At 42.6% G+C, this 18,036-nt stretch overlaps 1 protein-coding gene across 1 annotated transcript in view; it reads left to right on the forward strand.

Moving 5' to 3' along the window:
* Positions 1-18,036, forward strand: part of TLN2 (talin 2) — a 453,275-nt gene that overhangs the window by 315,457 nt on the left and 119,782 nt on the right. The window contains exons 22-27 of the mRNA XM_036903054.2: positions 517-645; positions 1,841-1,954; positions 4,025-4,138; positions 6,082-6,216; positions 7,403-7,531; positions 9,718-9,820. Of these exons, the coding sequence (XP_036758949.2) occupies positions 517-645; positions 1,841-1,954; positions 4,025-4,138; positions 6,082-6,216; positions 7,403-7,531; positions 9,718-9,820 (724 nt within the window). The remainder of the gene's footprint in view (positions 1-516; positions 646-1,840; positions 1,955-4,024; positions 4,139-6,081; positions 6,217-7,402; positions 7,532-9,717; positions 9,821-18,036) is intronic.

Consider the following 18,036-nt stretch of genomic DNA (forward strand, 5'->3'; position numbering starts at 1 on the left):
TCTTGGCATCATCTTTTTTGAGCAACATTTGCTTACAGTATTTTGGATGGCGTTCTCACAGCCCCTGCTCCCTGCACCTCTGCCCTGTGTTTGTGCTAACTCTTAGGCATTCACATTTACCAGTGCTATGGGACAAGAGAATGTCTGTCATGCCAGTTAAAGTCCTTCCTAAAAGAAATGGGGAGGAGGGAGATTTTATCTCAACATCTTTTAAGCCATGGATTTCTGACCACAAGTTCATTTATATGGACAACCAAGACTATGATCTCAAGTGTTTAATTATTACCAATGGATTTCTATTTGGTGGTACAGTTTTGAATCATACCCCAATAGATGTTTTATGTTGTTGTAGAAGAAACATTTTTATCATAAAGATATTTCTGAATATTTGAAGCATTTGACCTTCTCGTCCAGAAACTTGGTATTATTAGGAAAAAGTTAAATTGAAGGCATGAATTTAGTGTCTGTGGCATGCTGCCCCTGGACCTCTTGAAATATTTATTTTCACCTCTCCAGGGGGCTGCAGCTAATCCTGAGAATGAGGACCAGCAGCAAAGACTAAGAGAAGCTGCAGAAGGTCTCCGGGTGGCAACCAACGCTGCTGCCCAGAATGCTATTAAGAAAAAAATTGTCAACCGATTAGAGGTCAGTAAAGAGGCTGGTTTTCTAGGTTGTCCATTTTAGATTGCAGAGAGTTATTTGAAAGAATAATGGAATTGATAAGGCAGTGCCCATATAAAGGAAGCTAAATCAAGATTAACAATATAGCTTAATGGTTTGGGAACTATAAATAATTTGAAATGTTGGTTTATGTACATTGTACATTTAAGTTCAGTAGTTTTAGGCACACTGACACAATTTGAAATATTGCTTGAGTTCATGGTTTCAGCAAGCCAGAATCTTTTCAGAGTTAAACATTCTTAAATAGAATTCAAATTTTGTTTTTAGGAGGAGCCAGGATATTTTTTTCCTGCATTAAGGGATGTCCATGTTCAGAAAGGATCTTTAGCTAAAAAAAAAATATATATATATATATATATATATTGCTGGAGGCAATGAGTCTGTCATACTCTCAAGAGAAAATATGGACTTTGGATGACTAGGGAATGGGGATCAGGCTTGGATGGAGAGGTATGGAAGAAAGTAATAAGAAATATGTCATTTTTCAAAACATTTATTTTGAAAAATTAGTAATAGGCACAAACCATAAGAAAATAAATTTCACAAATGTATACAGGAGACTCTTAAACTACAGCTGGGGAGTTTGGAAGCTGAGGAATCCATGTATAGTTGGCTGAATTCTGGACAAAAACTGGCCTCTTGTTCTTGGAAAGATACAAGAGAGTCACATGATAAAGTGCTCTGGTGGGATAGTCTGGGCCTTTCTGAACCAAGGCTTCTCATGATTTGCAAGAGGAAACCATGAACATCAGTGTAGGTGCTTAACACAGAGAGCAGCCTATGCTGCCTCTGGGAGAAACTTTTTTCCCCTAAAACATTTAGACTTGGTGCTGCTTATCAATGCTGCTCCCAGAATTGTCTCTTATCTTTTTGTGAAAGACAAGTGAACATTGGAACTTGAGCTTTCAAGTGGCTATCTTTCTTTATCACTTGACCCTGGAACATGAACCAGACAAAGATAAGGCAAGATACCCTGGCACTGTTAGGTTAGGGGGTTAGGGTCATCAGTGGTATTTAAAAGACAGAGCCTGTAGTTCCCTGTCTTACAGCTCTGCAGAGCACCCTTTGGTAAAAGGGACATATATAAAAGTGCATGTGTATCTGTCGGCAGACTCTGGCTCACTTCCCTTCACACTCCTCCTGTCACTTGCCTCTCCAGGTTGCAGCTAAGCAAGCAGCAGCTGCGGCCACACAAGCCATCGCCGCCGCCCAGAACGCGGCCATGTCCAACAAGAACGCTGCCGCCCAGCAGCAGCTGGTGCAGAGCTGCAAGGTGAGGGGCCGGTGGCCTGAGAGCAGGTCTGCTGTCCACCAGCCTGATAGCATTAGAGCGCCATGCGCCCTGTAATTTGGTTAAGACCCATCACTCAGACCCCTAATCCAGTTTGTTCCGGCTCCCCTGTTGGAGGTATACACACACACGCACCTGGTTTTTGTCTGTTAAGTGGGTGGCTTGTGTTTGAAGGGAGAGTATGATATCTTTCCAGCATTGCCTGCCTTAGTCTAGATTCTTTTCTTTTTGAGAGATGGAATCAAGGAGGATCAATGACAAGGCCATTTTAGGCTCTGAAATAGCCAACGAGGTGCTGAATTTCCAAAGTGTCTTTCTCCCTTTAAGAGGCAGGCCTTGCCTACCGTCTGTCCTTGGCGCAGGGCTGATTTCCTGCTTCGCACCGATTGAGCCTGGAGGATTTATTTCACCCTGTCCCGTCCCGCAGTGCCGATGTGCTTAGGAGCTTTCCAGCGTTTCCTGTTTGTGCTTCTCAGACCTTGGCCTCGAAGCCATGTTGAAGCCAAGTACCAAAGGGGCAATAAACACCTTTCTTGCCTCCTCTGAGGGCCGTCTCCCAGGAGACCCCCGAATGGCGCCAGACACAAAATCTCATTGCGTAGCCATTGCCCACATGTGGGCATCACGTCGGGTCTCCTGGAAGGACTGCAGTCGGCAGCGGGAGCTGCGTGACCAGGCATGTTTGGTTGTGCTTGCGTCCTGAGAGTTGACTGCCCACTCTCCCCTTTTTAGGATCTCCCCTGAAATGATTTACACGCGAAGAGTGTTGGCTCTTCTACTTCCTCGGGTCACCACGTGGAGCCCCCTGAACGCTGAGTGTGGGTTCTCTGAGGCCAGTGCCTCCGCTAAGCGGGTGCGCTCTGTAGAGAAGCCTCCGCAGTGCGGTCCGGGCTCTCCTCTGGATTGTACGCCTAGAGGAGGGTTTTTCTGAGTGTCAGGCCCCTGCTGGGGGTGGGTGGGCAAGGGGAGTTTGTTAGAGCCTCGGTTCATCTGCCAGGGGTGGAGAAACGTCCTGTCCCCTTCCCAGGGAAGCACAAGCTACTTGTGTGCAGGAAGCTACTACAGGATGAACTCCCCCTCGGCTTCTGGCCAGTTAACAAGCTGCCTGGTCCCTACACGTCACTATCAGGAAATAAGAGCCTGACCATCTGTTCGGTTGTGGTGGAAAGAGAAAGGTGGATGAAACCACTGGAGCCAGCAGTCCTGAGAAGCACCTGAGGGAAACGTCTTGGAAATATTTTTTTATTCTTGCTGAAATGGGCTTCTGATAAAACCGTGTGTCACCATGCTGGGGATGCACTTGGGACCTTCCTCAGCAGTGGTGGCCACTGTGCTTGACCTTTGGGGACCTGGCTTATCAGAGGGGTCGTGAGCACAGAGAGGAAATGTGGAAGAGCACGAACAGGTAGATGGCTGGTCTCCCGAGGCACCGTGGGAGATGGTCCCTTTAGAGTGGTCTCATAAATGCTGCTCTTCCCTCCTCCACCCCGGTGTTGGGTTTTCCAGTTTGAGAAATGAGAACGGCTACTTCTAACAGGAGGAGGAGCCATGGGAACATGAAAGCTGACAGACAGAATGTATACCTGCCAAGTAAGAACGGAAGCACGGAAATATGCTGGCAATTGAGTACTTGTCACACTTTCTTCTGATCATGGAAATGCATGACTTGAGTTGATCCACCTGTGAATTGTATAGATTCTTTGATTCTAAGTTCTCAACCCTAATAAGCCAAGATGGTGTGAGTTGCAACTGGGGAAATACCTCTGAGGCCTCTTTATGGAGAATCACAGTACACTAAATGTTTTAGGACCTTTGGGGCCACAGGATAGAGTGTGAGTGGGCAAGAGCTACCCAGAGGTACTATCTTGGGATTCAGTGTGGGTAAGAACCCAGCTGGCCAAAGGTGCTGTGTGTAAATCCACAGTATAGGACATATATTTCCCAGGAGTGAGCACATCCCTAAAACATCCACCACCGGGGTCATCTTCCACTCTGTTAGGTTAATTCACCATGCTAGGTGTGTTCAGCTGTAATTTTCCCTGCTTCCTCTAGGCTGTGGCTGATCACATCCCTCAGCTAGTTCAGGGGGTGAGAGGGAGCCAAGCCCAAGCAGAAGACCTTAGTGCCCAGCTGGCTCTCATCATCTCCAGCCAGAACTTCCTCCAGGTAAGCATCACCCCATTGGACCCAGAGTCCCGCACTGGGCAGGGAGCGCCCTGTTGCTTAAGGAGAGGATTAATGAATGCCACAGCAAAGTCTTTGCAGGAAGCAGACCTGGAAGACCTTCTCTTTATATTTCCAGTTTCAGGGGAGGTAGATTTAGCTTGGCAAAGGGCAGTGCTAATATGCAGGGAAATTGCCCCAGGAGATGGCACATAATCTGTTTTTCTCCGGAGTATCATCTTTATGTCTCTTCAAGGGGAAAAAACATGTACTAAGTTGCAAGTCTTGGGGAGCAACCGAGTACTAGGTGTTGCTTTAGGTTAGCTAGTGTCCAGAATGCTTAATGCTGTTATTCATGGATTGGGAAGAAAGAAATGGCAAGTGTGTCTTTTCTGAAGGTGTATTCCAAATTCCGAAGGTGAATTTTTGTGGCAATTGTACAGTTAGTATTGTCGGTAATTGTACAGTTAGTATTGTACAGTCTGTGATGTGATAAAAGTCTTCATATGTGCTCAAACCTTTGTACTCCTCTTGAATGATTTCCTTAGAATAAGTTTCTAGAAATAGGATTGCAAGTGGCTGATTCTGATGCTCGGAACATGGAGACTTATGGTTTAGACAGGTGTTTCTCCTTTCATTTAGGTAGATGAAGGCCTGGAGCTGGTTGTGCTGTCCCCACTGCTGGCAGGCTTTGTAGGATGTTATGATAGAGCAGTGTGGACATGTTCCAGCGTCCACTCTGTCCCTGCTCTTGTTTTTTCTTTTTCTTCTTTTAATTTTGCTCTCATAGAGCCATCAGTCTTTACGAGATTAAAACAGATTGAGAACTGGAAATGGAATCAACCGATCAAGAAGTTTGTACATTTTAAACTTTCTTCACACATGTTGTAAAATTGCCTTTCCAGAAGGCCAAATGAATAGGCCATGGAGCACACTTTTGAAAACACTTTTAATACATCTTTTCCAAGTTGGGATATCAAAAAATGTTGTTGCTAATTTGCTTGGTAAAGTTCTTACTGGGGTTTTGCATTTCCACAGTTTTCACAACGTCAAACATTTTTCATGTTTCAAGTTTGTTTAAATTATGTGAGATTATCTTTTCATGCTTTTTGTACCCTCTTACTGGTTTTTCTTATAAATTCTCATGAGATCCTTAAATATTAAAAATACTAACTTTTGTCCTTAATATTTGTTCTCGCACTTAAATTATTACAACTTTACAACGTAGTTTTATATAACATAAATAACAATATGTAATAACATATATTGAAACCCTTAAAAGTGTATACAGTCTTTGGTCTAGAAATTCTACTTTTAAAATTTTATACAAAGAAAATCATGACTGTGTAGAAAGTTTCAGCTACAAAGTATTTATTTTAGTGGAAATGTGCTCTATACTACAGGATTGAGAAATATTAACAAATGTATACAACAGAGTCCTACATAGCTATTGCAAAGAATGTGTGAAACAAGGAATTTGAAAAGTAGAATAAATAACATGATCGTATTTTTGAAAATGTATGTGCATTCGCACAGACATCCGTGCTGGTGAAATTATCCTGGGTAGTGAGATGTGATGAAAGAGGTCATTTTATTTGTTTTATTTTGTCAGCCTGTAATTCTTTGAATAGTCTATTGGTTTATTTCAGATTAAAGAACTATTCTAAGAAACATTTAATAGGAAACTTGCTCTGAGATCTGTTTTAAGTGAGAATTTCATGCCACTCTCCTAATTTTGCCCCTCTCCCAATGGCACATACATTTATTTTTTTTAATGTTCCTCCTCTAGGCTAGAGTATCTGATCTGGGGTGGCAGTTTTCAGAGGGAGTCGGGTGGTTTTAATATTCCTTGTTTTAGGGCAAAGTAAGTTCTCGCTGACTTGTGGTGTTGCTGTTTGGGTCTCTCCTCTCAGGAGCAGTCTTACTCTCTGCTCATCTCTCCACAGCCCGGCAGCAAGATGGTGTCCTCTGCTAAAGCCGCAGTGCCCACCGTGAGCGATCAGGCTGCAGCCATGCAGCTGAGCCAGTGTGCCAAGAACCTCGCCACCAGCTTGGCAGAGCTGCGTACTGCTTCACAGAAGGCAAGGGGACCCTGTCACAGTGATGAGCTCTTGGGAGTGGACCTTTCAATTCCTTACCGCTGGTGTGGCCTGGCTGCTCCCCAGGGTCTGAACACTGCTGGGCATATTTCTTGACAGAGTTGTTGTCCATTCCATATGCATGACCATGAAAGATGCCCACTGTGGATTGGGTTTCTGGCTTTGAGCCACTACCTCTTAGACCTAATTGTCACCTTCCTGGTTACACATGACTTTTGTTAAACTATTTCAGGTTGCATGCATCCCCACTCTTCCCATGCCATGGAACATGCAGTGGTCCATTTTTCACAATCTTGGGGCAGACAGGTAGTCATCAGTTTTTAGGTGCCTGGTAAATCGTGGGCCAAAATAAGTGATTGTATCTTCTAGATATTATCTTGTAAACTTAATAAGAAATTATTTAGGCAGCAAATCTGTTTGTGAGGGCCATTTATATGATCTTGTTTTCCCGGAAAGGTTTTCACATCTTACACAGGAGCATTTCACCTTTACAAGGTCCTCAATAGAACAGACTTAGGGGTTAATGAGTTTCTGTTTCTGGAACTTACTATAATTACCAAAGGACCTCATTACTGTTTGATGTGTTATTAGTATGAAGCTCTGGCATGAATTCATTTTTCCTCATAGTAGCAATCCCTTTTATAGAAGCAGGCAGCCTCTTACACGAGCAAGGGAAGAAGGTTAGAAGCTGATTTGAATTCATAACATGAACAGTACACTGTATCACCAAGAAAATATCCAGAGCTTTAGATGAAGCCAATAAAAAAAAGTGTTTTGCACTGTGTTTCGCCAAGAGAAGCCCAAGGACCTTCTGCACGGGAGTCACCTGGGAGCATCTAGAATGCAGGTTCCTGGCCTTGCCTTTTGGCAGCTGAAGCAGAACCTCTGGTCATAGACCCTGAATATCTGCATTTTAACAAGTTTCCTCAGTGAGTTTTAGACACATACTTTCCTCAAACAACTCTGGAACAGTGAACCTCAAAGTGGGACTTAAGCGAGACTGTCCACTGGATGCAGGAAGACACGGAGAGCTTTTAAATTTTTTTATATAGCATAAGGGCTAAGCATATAGGCCCTAGAATCAGACTACCTATATCCAAATTCTAGCCCTGCTATTAACTAATATTTTGTAACATACTGTGTACACGTGTCCCAACTCTGTTGACAGGCTCATGAAGCCTGTGGTCCTATGGAAATCGATTCGGCGCTGAGCACCGTGCAGTCACTGAAGAATGAACTGCAGGACGCCAAGCTGGCTGCCCTGGAGAGTCAGCTGAAACCACTTCCTGGGGAAACGGTAAGAGGTGTTAGGGCCAGCTGGTGGGCAGGGCTCTCACTCTTGTTATGGTCACGTTGGGCCATTTTTAGAAGTTGGGATGGTGTTCCTGAATTTCACACATTTTGAATGCAAAGCCCCAGAATAGCCACATTTCTTTAGAACTGCATTAAGATACAGAGCGACCTGAAAGGGCCTCTGGTGATGGTTCTGTGTCTGCTTTCCTGGGGTTTGGCTGGGATGAACAGGCATCTGTTAATAGTCATCCCTCTTTATCATATACAAGACAAAAGCTAGTGTTTGAGGCCAGTTTTCTAATCCTGCAGCCTTTTTTGAAAAGAATGCTCAGAGCAGCCGGAGGAACTAGATTTGGAACTAGGAGTTCTGGCTGCTAGATCCAGCTTGTATCAACGAACTGTGGACAAGTCTTGTATCTCCTCTGTGTCTCAGGTATTTTATCTATGAAATGGGTAGCGATGAGGTTAGAAAGAGAAATGCAGGAAAACTGTCAATAGTCAATGATTTTAATGAATACTTACTTAACGTAAGGCACTGGCAGAGACAACAGCAGAGCATTTCAGTGCAGTAAAGCCATGATTGCAAGTGGAGTGATGGCCCCACAGATCTAATGCTCTTGATGCTCATGTTAGGGGTTTTCTTCGCTAGAATTTTACCAGTTCTTCTCATTTGTATGTTACTCCTTTCCCACATTAGTGAACGTTGCTAATAAAATAAATACCCCTATTTGTTAGGCACTGTTTACACACACAATCAGTTCATACTGATGGTAACCTGAATGAGTAAGTTTTACTATTTACCAGCTGAAAAAACAGCTGCAGAGGTTGTCACTATTCTGTCCAGTGTCTATCTGCCAGCTATTGGCAGAACTAAGTTTTAAATCCAGATTTACAGGGCTCAGAAACCTATGCTCTTGATCCCTCACATTGAGAGCTTCTCTTCTTGATTACTGCTGATCTTTTGATGAATTGAAGACTTGTGGAATATAAAACCATTTCTGGAGCAACTAATTTACCATAGAACAATGCCTGGTGCATAGGAAGCACTCAGAAAATATTTGCTAAATCAAGCTACCCCTGAGTGTAAAGTTGAGGAAACTCCGGCTCAGAGAGGTTAAGTCACTTGACTAAGGTCACCCAGCTAAATAAAATCAGGACTGGCTGCAAGGTCAGCAGCAGTGTGGTGTGGTCCAGGTATCCCTTTGCAAACCCCTGTACTCCAGGGAGCCCAAGAGGGGCTGGCATGGTATGAACTGTCTTTTCACAAAACAACTGGTCAGTTAGAATGCAAGAAACACCATGTAATTTTTAAAGAAATTGTTTGCCCTAAAAGAATGTGCCATGTTGTAACATTCTATTGGCTATTGTGAAACAGGCTCTAATTTTTCTTTGAGGGCACTGCCTCTCTTGGGAAACATGGTGTGGGGTTTAAAATACACACATTCTCTGATGCCTTTCTGCACTCTTGGAGCATGCCTACAAGTTCTCTTCCAAAATGTCCTCGTCTAGTAATCAAATAATTATCCATACCCTAGGCCTTTCCCAACTTTGTTCTCTGAATTATTTATTCAGTTTACAAAGCAAGATGACGTGCTCTTCATGGGAAGCAAGCACTTTGCCCATTTTCATAATCTCATTTACCACTCCAAACCTCCATTTCTATTGCATTTCCTTCTGGTTAGAACTCCTCAACATATAATGATCAAATTGAACAATGTTAATGGCCCCACATGCCAGGAAGGTGGTACAGTTGGACGTCTGCCCACTTCCTGCCAAGGCATAATTAATTCTCACTAAGGATTTGTTGCAGACTTTCTAAATGAGATTCTAAGAGCATAATGCTAATAGCTACCATTTGTTGAGTGCCTACATTAATTCTCTGAGGACTTTCTGAACTAGTTATTGTGATCTCCTCTGGAAACCAGGGCTTGGAGAGGTTCAGTAACCCGCCCAGTCTCTCAGAGCTAGCAACTCAGGGGAAGGGAACAGAAGCCAGGGGCAGGAGCCCTGATTTGTTTATCCTGAAGCTTGGGCTCTTTGCCTGCGTCATCCTACTTCTTAGTACCATTGGTATATTAGGTGGGAAAAAGCTGAGGCCCAGGATTTGATCTGCATTATTTTTATGCTAAGACTTCAGTGAGTGTTTCCTTACTTCTAAGCTCTCTCTTCTTCCTCAAATACGCCTAACAGCTGGAAAAATGTGCTCAAGACCTGGGAAGCACATCTAAAGCAGTGGGCTCCTCCATGGCGCAGCTCTTGACCTGCGCTGCCCAAGGCAATGAGCACTACACAGGTGAGACTTGTGCTTTTCCTGACACCGTGTGGCCAGGTGCAGACTGTGGGGTGGGGGAGGGGTCAGCAGCTGGGGTTCATTGATTCCATGATGCGTCTGACTTTGTTTTTCATCAGTTCGACACAAATTTTTTGTGCACTTCCCACATGCTCATTAGTGGGCTTGATACTAAACATACAAAGACTAATAAAATACTCCCCCAAACTATACATGTGTCACCCTATTGGACTATAAGCAAACAGTAATTATAAACTTCTGGATCTCTGTCTGACTCTTGAAATCCCAATAAAGTAAAAGATTTAAAAAAGGTCAAAGAGACTAAGAGGTGATGAAATTTGTAAAGTTGGAAGGAGACAAATGAGTAGTAGCTGATAGAGCCAATGGACAAATATCTAAGGGTCTGCAGAGAGAGGGCAGCCAACAAGAAACAAGCTGACTCGTGCTGCGAAACCCTGCGAGGGTTTGGGTGTTGGAGACGCCAGGTGCCCCTGAAGGCAGGTGACACCTTTTATAGGAGTCTATGTAAGAAACAGACTGTGCAATTATCAGCTCTAGAAAAAAGTGCCAGGTTATATAAGAAGGAATTCATATCCTTGCAGGAAATAGACATAATAGGAAATCTGTAGCTATCTAAATTGAAAACATCAGAAGTTTCATTATATTTCAGAAATATGAAATATATCAGAAGGAAGCTTAACTGAATGGCTCTAGGAGTAGGAATCTGGTGGGGAGGAGTGATTGCATGAATTGTTTTTGTTACACAGTAGTACTGCTTGATTATTTTTTGCATATTCATTATTATTGAATTTCTATAATACACATCCAGAAGATAACACAAGTCCTAAACGTGTTATGCATTATCACAAATTGAATGCATCCAAAAACTACCACCAAGATCAATACTGGAACATTTTCAGCATACCACATATGCTCCCTCCATCACTATATCCCCTGTCATCTCCTCCTGAGGTAAACACCCATGATTTCTAACAGCATAGGTTAGTTTGGCCTGTTCTTGAACCATGAATAATGAATCATGCAGTATGTGTCCATCTGTGTCTTAGCTGAGTTTGCCAGCATTATGTCTGTGAGGCTCATCTAGGTTATGTGGCAGTAGTTCCTTTGCTTCCTACAGGGTCAATATACCTGCACTCTTTACACTATTGATGGGTATTTGGGTTGTTTCCCAATAACACGACTATGAACAATTCTAAAACATGCTGCTTAGTGAACATAGCTAAGCATTTTCTAGATCTATACCTAGACATGGAATCGCTGGGTCATAGGCTGGGCATCTGTTCAGCCTTACTCCTTCTGGCAGTACATTAAAGTTCCAGTTGCTCACATCCTTGCCACCACGTTGTATTGTCAACCCATGAGAGCCTGTATTGCCAATGGGTTTCAGCCCCAGGCAAGTTCACTATGGATTCAGTGTGACCAAAGAAATGACAGTAGAACGTTCTTGGGGTGAAAGGGTTTATACCCAGCTTTATTTCCACAGTAGCAGGTTAGTCACTAAAATCTCGTTCACTCAGAGCAAGTCTGCATGCAGCAAGCCGGCCTCTGCCCCTGGGCCCTTCTGCCCACACAGCCGTCCTCTGGGCCTCTGTCCTCAGCACTGCCACCACTCCAGCCTCTGCTCTCCTGCAGCCTTGCAGCCATACCACTGTGTCACCCAGAGCACTGGGCAGGGCTCTTTTAGAGTCAACAACAATGCTTTGCCCACATGTGTGTAGTGAGCGAGCCAACCAGGGCCAGGTGAGAATCCTGGCCACAGGAACCTTCATTTTATCCACACTGTTCATGACTTCTGCTCAATTTTTGAAACTTGAGTTACGTTTTTCTCATTTGTAGGGATTCTTCATCATTCTGTGTATTTCCTTTATTGTATGGCTTACCTTTTCACTTTCAAAGATGTTTTTTGATGGACGTATTTTTTAGGATTTTAATGTAGCTCAAGTTACAATTCTTTTCCTTTATGGTTAGTACTTTTTGTGTCCTTTTAAAACTTTTTGCCTCTTCAAGATCATGAAGACACTCTCCCTTGTTGCATTAGAAGCTTTGTTGACTTCCCATTTAGAACCACGGTCTGTCTGGAACTGAGCTTTGTATCTGCGTGAGCAGGAGCCTTGTTTAGTTTTTCTTTGTGAATACCTATTTGACTCTCCATCACTCACTGAAGGGATCGTCTTTTCTCCAGTGGTTTTTTATGCCACTTTGTTATGAATTAAGTGAACATAAACGTGTGTGATTGAGTTTCTGATCTATTCTTTCCCATTGAATTAATTGCTTACTCTACCTTCATACCATACTTTCCTAATTACTGCTGTTTTGTACTATGTTAATAGCTGGTGATGTAAGTCTTCCAATTTTGTTGTTCTTCCTCAAGTAGTGTTGACTATTTATGGCCCTTTGCATTTCCACATGAATTCTAGAATCACTCTGTCAGTTTCTACCCCCAAAATACCTGTTTTTTTTTATTTGGAGTTACATTAAATCAGTTTGGGGATAATTGACATTTTTACATTAAGTCTCCTAATCTGTGAGTATCGTATGTCCCTCCACTCAGATTTTCCAATCTCTTAATACTGTTTTATTTTCTGCATGGAAGCCTTTGTTTTTGTTATAGGGTGCATGATATATCTTTTCCCATTGTCAGCTTTTCTGTAGGCTTATATTTAATGTGTATTTTGTGAGTATCATGTGTTATTTTGCAGAGGGAGGGGTTGTTGACATGACAATCATTCTCTTTCAGTTGGTGTAGTTGATTGATTTACATGTAATGTAATTACTGATATATTGATGCTTGAATCTATTTTCTTATTCTTTGCTTTCTGTATCTCATCTCTTCTAGGTTCCTTTTTCTCTCCTTTCTTGCCTTTTTCAGATTCATATGTATTTGCTAAATTCTCTCCCTCTCCCCTTAACTTGTTAGTTATATGTTCATTGACTATTCTTTTATGATTTGTTTTCAAGTCTAATATAAGTTAGTATGTTTACCTCTTCCTGAATAACGCAAGCATCTAAGGACACTTGAACTTCATTTACTTATCTTACAATTCATTCATCATTGCTGTGTTTTAATTCTATGTATAGTTTAATCTTCTCAGTAGAGTCTCCATATTGTTTCTTAGAGTCAGCGTTCCTTGAGATTCACCCCGTATCTACCCTTGCCATTGCTTGCCTTCCTTCCTCCATCTCCATGTGCTTCCACCTGGGATTATTTCCTTCCTGCTGAAAGAACTCCCTTCATTATTTCCTTTGGTGTGAGTTTATTAGTCAAAAATTATTTCAGTTTTTGTCTAAAAGTGCCTTTGTTTAGCATTTATTTGGCTCATTGCACCTACTGTAAAATTTTAGGTTGGCAATTATTTTCTTCCAGCATTTTGAAGCTGTTATCCCATTCTTGCTCCCTTTATTTTTGCTGTGAAGTCAGCTGTCAGTTTACTCTTCTAAAGGTAACGTGGCTTCATTTTTCCCTCTACTTTTTGAATTTTCTCAGTCTTTTCAAGCAATGCGCATAGAGGAGTTTTATTGCCTATTATCCTCCTTTGGGTTGTAGTACTCCTTGAAAATGGAATTTTCCGTCCTAGTTGGAAAATTCTCAATCATTGTATCTTGAAATATTGCTCCTGTACCATTTTTTTCCTCTGTTTACTCTTTGTAGAGTCGTTATCCCGTATGTTAGACATTTTCAGTTTTGTGTGTTTTCTGGGCTCTTTCCTATATTTGCCATGGTTTTTCTTCTCCTTGCTTTAGTCTCAGTATTTTCTTTTGTCAGCCTGCACCTCACTATTCCTCTCTTTAGCTGTGTCTGTTCTACTTTCAACCCTTTCTATTGAATTGATTTTAAATGTGTTATCTTTCCATTTTAGATTAGTCATTTGATAGTTTTCTTACAGTTTCCATGTCTCTGCTGAAGTTCTGTCTCTTCTCATCTAATTTCCTCAACATGTTCACCACAAGCTGTTTAAAGTCCTGGTCCGGTAACCCCACTGTCTGGATCATCTATGGGCCTGTTTTTATTGTCATTGTTCTCCTCTTGGTTTTCAGCCATTGGTTTCATCTCCTGTTGTTTCTAATATTTTTAAATTTGACACTAGACATTGGTATTTTAAATTGCAGACATAATTTGAGGCTCTGGATTGTTTACTTCCAGCAGAAGGTTATCCTGTGCTTCTGGCAGGTGTTGAACATAGGGGTGGATCACCGCAGTGTGAGCGGCCACTGAGCTGATTGGGAAGTGTGAAGTCTATTTGCAGCTCACGTTTTAGGATATAGCCCTTTGTACATCCCATCAGAACATCTGTGGTGTTTAACAGGGCCCTATTCTGTTTCTTGGGCTCAGAATGATGCTTTTTTTGTCTTCCAGCCCTGTAAGATTTCAGGAAGCTTTGCTCAGTTTCTTAGCCTCTGGGCAACAGTTTACAAATGAAGAGATGCCTTGAGAGGGAAAGCAACATTTTCCCCTATTTCTGTGCCTTCCTTCTCTTCAAGATCTTGGGGCCTCTTTACCTTTAGTGCTTTGGGGCCTTCTCTATGGGGCCTTCAAACAGGTGTTCAGTATATTTTTTTCCAATGTTTATAGTTACTTTCAGGGGAGAGTTGGTCTGCAATAAGTTATTCTGCCATTCCTACAACCAAAGTCCTCTCAGATTTTTATATTTATTCCTTTGTGTATTTATTGCTTTGAAATAGAGTACAGTGGGCCACAAAAGGAGTTACAGCATAGTATAATATAGTAGCTGCAACGTAAGAATGGACAGTTCCAGTCTAATGGGAGGGTAAGGGAAATTTTCAGGGCAGATTGAACACCTTATCAGGGTTTTAAGGATTGGTTAGCACTGATTTAGCATTCAAGAAGGAAAAAGATACATAAATTCTTACAAGGCACAGGGTATATAAGAGATTTAAGTTCCAAAATTTCTATACATTCCTGAACTCTTGCCAGATCTTGTGTAGATAACGAAATGCCTCTGCAACAGAGGAAACGCTGCTTTCCAAGTTGCTTCTCAAGTTGCACAATATCCAGGATGGCAGACTGTGTAATTGGCGTGTGAAAACCGCCTGCAAGTAGCACCATTTCGTTTTGGCAGACACTGCACAGGTGATTGTAGAAGTGGGAGCAGCACAGATGAAGTCCCCAAAGGTGAAAGAAAGAAGGCTGACCAAGTGATTTGAGAAAGGTTCAAGTAAAAGCTAAGGAGGTGAGGAGTAAGACAGTAAGGCTGGAAAGTAGGCTAGGGTCACAGTCTAAAGGCCTCATGAGCCAATTTAAGTAATTTGAAAGTTAACCTAAGAGCATGTGAACATACTGATGAGTTTTCGTCCACGGATACCGTTTAGATTGCCTTTTATATAGGTCGCCCTTCCTCTCCTGTGCAGATAAGTTGGAGAGAAGCAGAGTTGGAGGCAGGAAGACCAGTGAGAACGCTGTTTCATTCATTTGTGTAAGGAATGGATTAAAGAAATAGAACCCTGACAGTTGTTGGTGACTGGTTAGAAATTTTCAGGGATGAGAGTAAGGAAAGTAACACGGGCAACTCTAAGGGTCAGCCTGATAGCTGAAAGAGTTCTGTGATGCATTGATAGAAGCAGGCCCATTGGCACAGTGTTGAGGACTGGGGTTGAGGGATGCCAGTTTCAACTTTAAATGTGTTCAATTGGAAGTTCCTGCAAGAAATACTGGTAGGCAGCTAGATATTTGCCTCTGGAACTCGGTACGGAAGTCTGGGCTGGAAATAAATATTTTTAAATGTTCAATAAAATAAACCGGAGGTAACATGAGTTTGCCTAGGGGGAGTGGTAGAATGAATAAAAGGTTATCTGCCTTTAGGAACCCAAATATTTAAGAAGAAGGCTGAGTGAGCAATAGAAGTCTTTGAAAGAAATGAGAACATGCAGCTAGGAGAAAGGATGTATCTAGAGCCAGAGAGGTAGTTGCAGCCCAGAAAGTCACCTGAGAGCGAGAAGCATCCTTTGGCTTTAGGAAAAACAAGGTCGCTGCTCTCCTTGTTGAAGGCAATTTAAGGAAAGCTGAAGAATGGATGGGAAGCAAGGAAAGTGTAGCAGCTTCTGGCTGGGTCTGTTTCCTTGTCCTGAGGGGTCTGGGATATTCAGAAGTTATACATTAGCTGCTTTGGGCTAGATTCTAACACAGGTGTGTTTTTGTTTGGCCAGTGGTGTATTCAAAATACGTTTTCTGCTTGGCTGAATACAGACTCCTTTTCAGATCTTTTGGGACAGATTAAAAATCTGTGTCACACCTGGTTTTTACCCTGCGACTCTGCTATGTGGTCTAATGCTGTCTACACACAATCTACGTGAATTCTGATAAAAAATATCTACTATTACAAAGAACTTCACTGTATTTCATGTCACTTATGTGTCTTAAGACTCTGCTACTGAATGTAATTTAAGATCCAGATGGCAAGAATACTTTGAAAGTAATCTTTGTATTCAAAGGATTGTCATTATTGAAACAGTACTCTGCCGTAGTATCTCCCACTGGCGTTCTGGCATTGTAGTGCACACCTGACTGCAGGAACAGTTTCTCATGGGTGGCGTTTGCTTGGAGACCTGACCCTGGTGGTTCTCACTGTTACCATTGAGACTGTTGCTGTGAAGTCAGTATGTACAACTTTGGGTGTTCATTGAGCTCCCTGGCCTCTGGTGGCCTTATTTCATCCTTTTGATGGTGGTGTGGCTTCCTCTTTCTGGGAAGCCTGATCTCTCCAAAGAGGATCCTCCATGTGCCTTGAGATTTCATAGTGAGTCCTTGGCAGAAAACACATGGGATGGACAAGCCTAGATGTCTTGCCAGTGGGTTTCAGCCCCAGGCAAGTTCGCTATGGCTTCAGTGTGACCAAAGATATTGAGAGCAAAACGTTCTTTGGGGTGAAAGGGTTATACCCAACTTTATTTCCAGGTGGCAGGTCAGTCACTAGAATCCCATTCACTCAGAGTGAGTCTGTATGCAGCAAGCCAGTCTCTGCTTCTGGGCTCCTTTGTCCACACAGCCATCCTCTGGGCCTCTCTGCACAATCATCCTGCACAGCCGTCCTCTGGGCCTCTGTCCTTGGCACTACCACCACTCCAGCCTCTGCTCGGCTCTCCTGCAGCCTTGCAGCCCTGCCACCGTGTTGCACCCAGAGCACTGGGCGGAGCTCTTTTTATAGAGTCAACAGCCACGTATTGCCCACAGGTGTGCAGTGAGCTAGTCAACCACGGCCAGGTGAGAATCCTGGCCACAGGAACTCTCATTTTATCCACACTAGACTTTTTGGACTTCAGTTCTTCTGGCTTCTGCCTTTTTAAAAATTGAGTCTATAAAATGTTTTTCAATAAATGATTTTTGCCTAACCATGACTTTCTAATGGCAAATGATAAATGTTTTGTTCTTCCAAAGTCATAGCTCAAATAGAAATGGATTCATGGGTCCATATGACAAATGGGAAGCTAGGAGGAGAGGTCTAGAAATCACAGCCTAGAATTTTCAGAGGGAAAAGGCAATTGTCTAGGCCATCCATCTAATTAGCTACAGAGCCAAAGCTACATGAGGTCTTCACCACGTCTAATCAAGGACATCCTCTGGCCCTGTGCTGGAAGCATCAACATAAAATGGAATGACTGTTCCACTCACTGTGTTTCTCTCCTTCACCTTAACTTTATTTATCCTTGTATTTTCTCTTCTGGGCTCCTCCTTTGCCATGAAAAAACACTTTGCTTAAAATTCTTTCATTCCACATGCTGTGTTTGGAAGTGCCATATGATAATGGCAAATTGACAGCTTTGTGATTTGTCTTGATTAGGTTGTAGAGTTATGTCCCAGCTGTGTGATTTCCTAAATATTTACAGATTAGCAAGTCTGCAACCCTGCAGAGTTGCCTTTTTTTATGGATCCAGGGCCTTCCACACACCTAATTGTATAACAGGGCCTCATTCTCAGTCAGGAGGGGCCCACCTGTTGTGTCTCTGCCGACTCAGCTGAAGCAATTAGCTCGTGGAGGCCACACTCAGTGGCACCCAGAGACCATCCAGCTGAAGCCTTTAGAAAATAGTTGCCTCAAAGTTTAGCGGAGGGAGAAATTGATTTGTGGGGGTTTTTTCCCATGCAGATGCTCTATGTCCTAACAAGAACCCCTCATAGTTCTCTGTCTCTAAGAGCACTCTGCAGAGAGTCTGACCCAGATGTTAAGAAACCTCAGTTCTAACTC

The sequence above is a fragment of the Manis pentadactyla genome, chromosome 11, assembly GCF_030020395.1.
Source record: "Manis pentadactyla isolate mManPen7 chromosome 11, mManPen7.hap1, whole genome shotgun sequence".
In the NCBI taxonomy this organism is placed as follows: Eukaryota; Metazoa; Chordata; class Mammalia; order Pholidota; family Manidae; genus Manis; species Manis pentadactyla.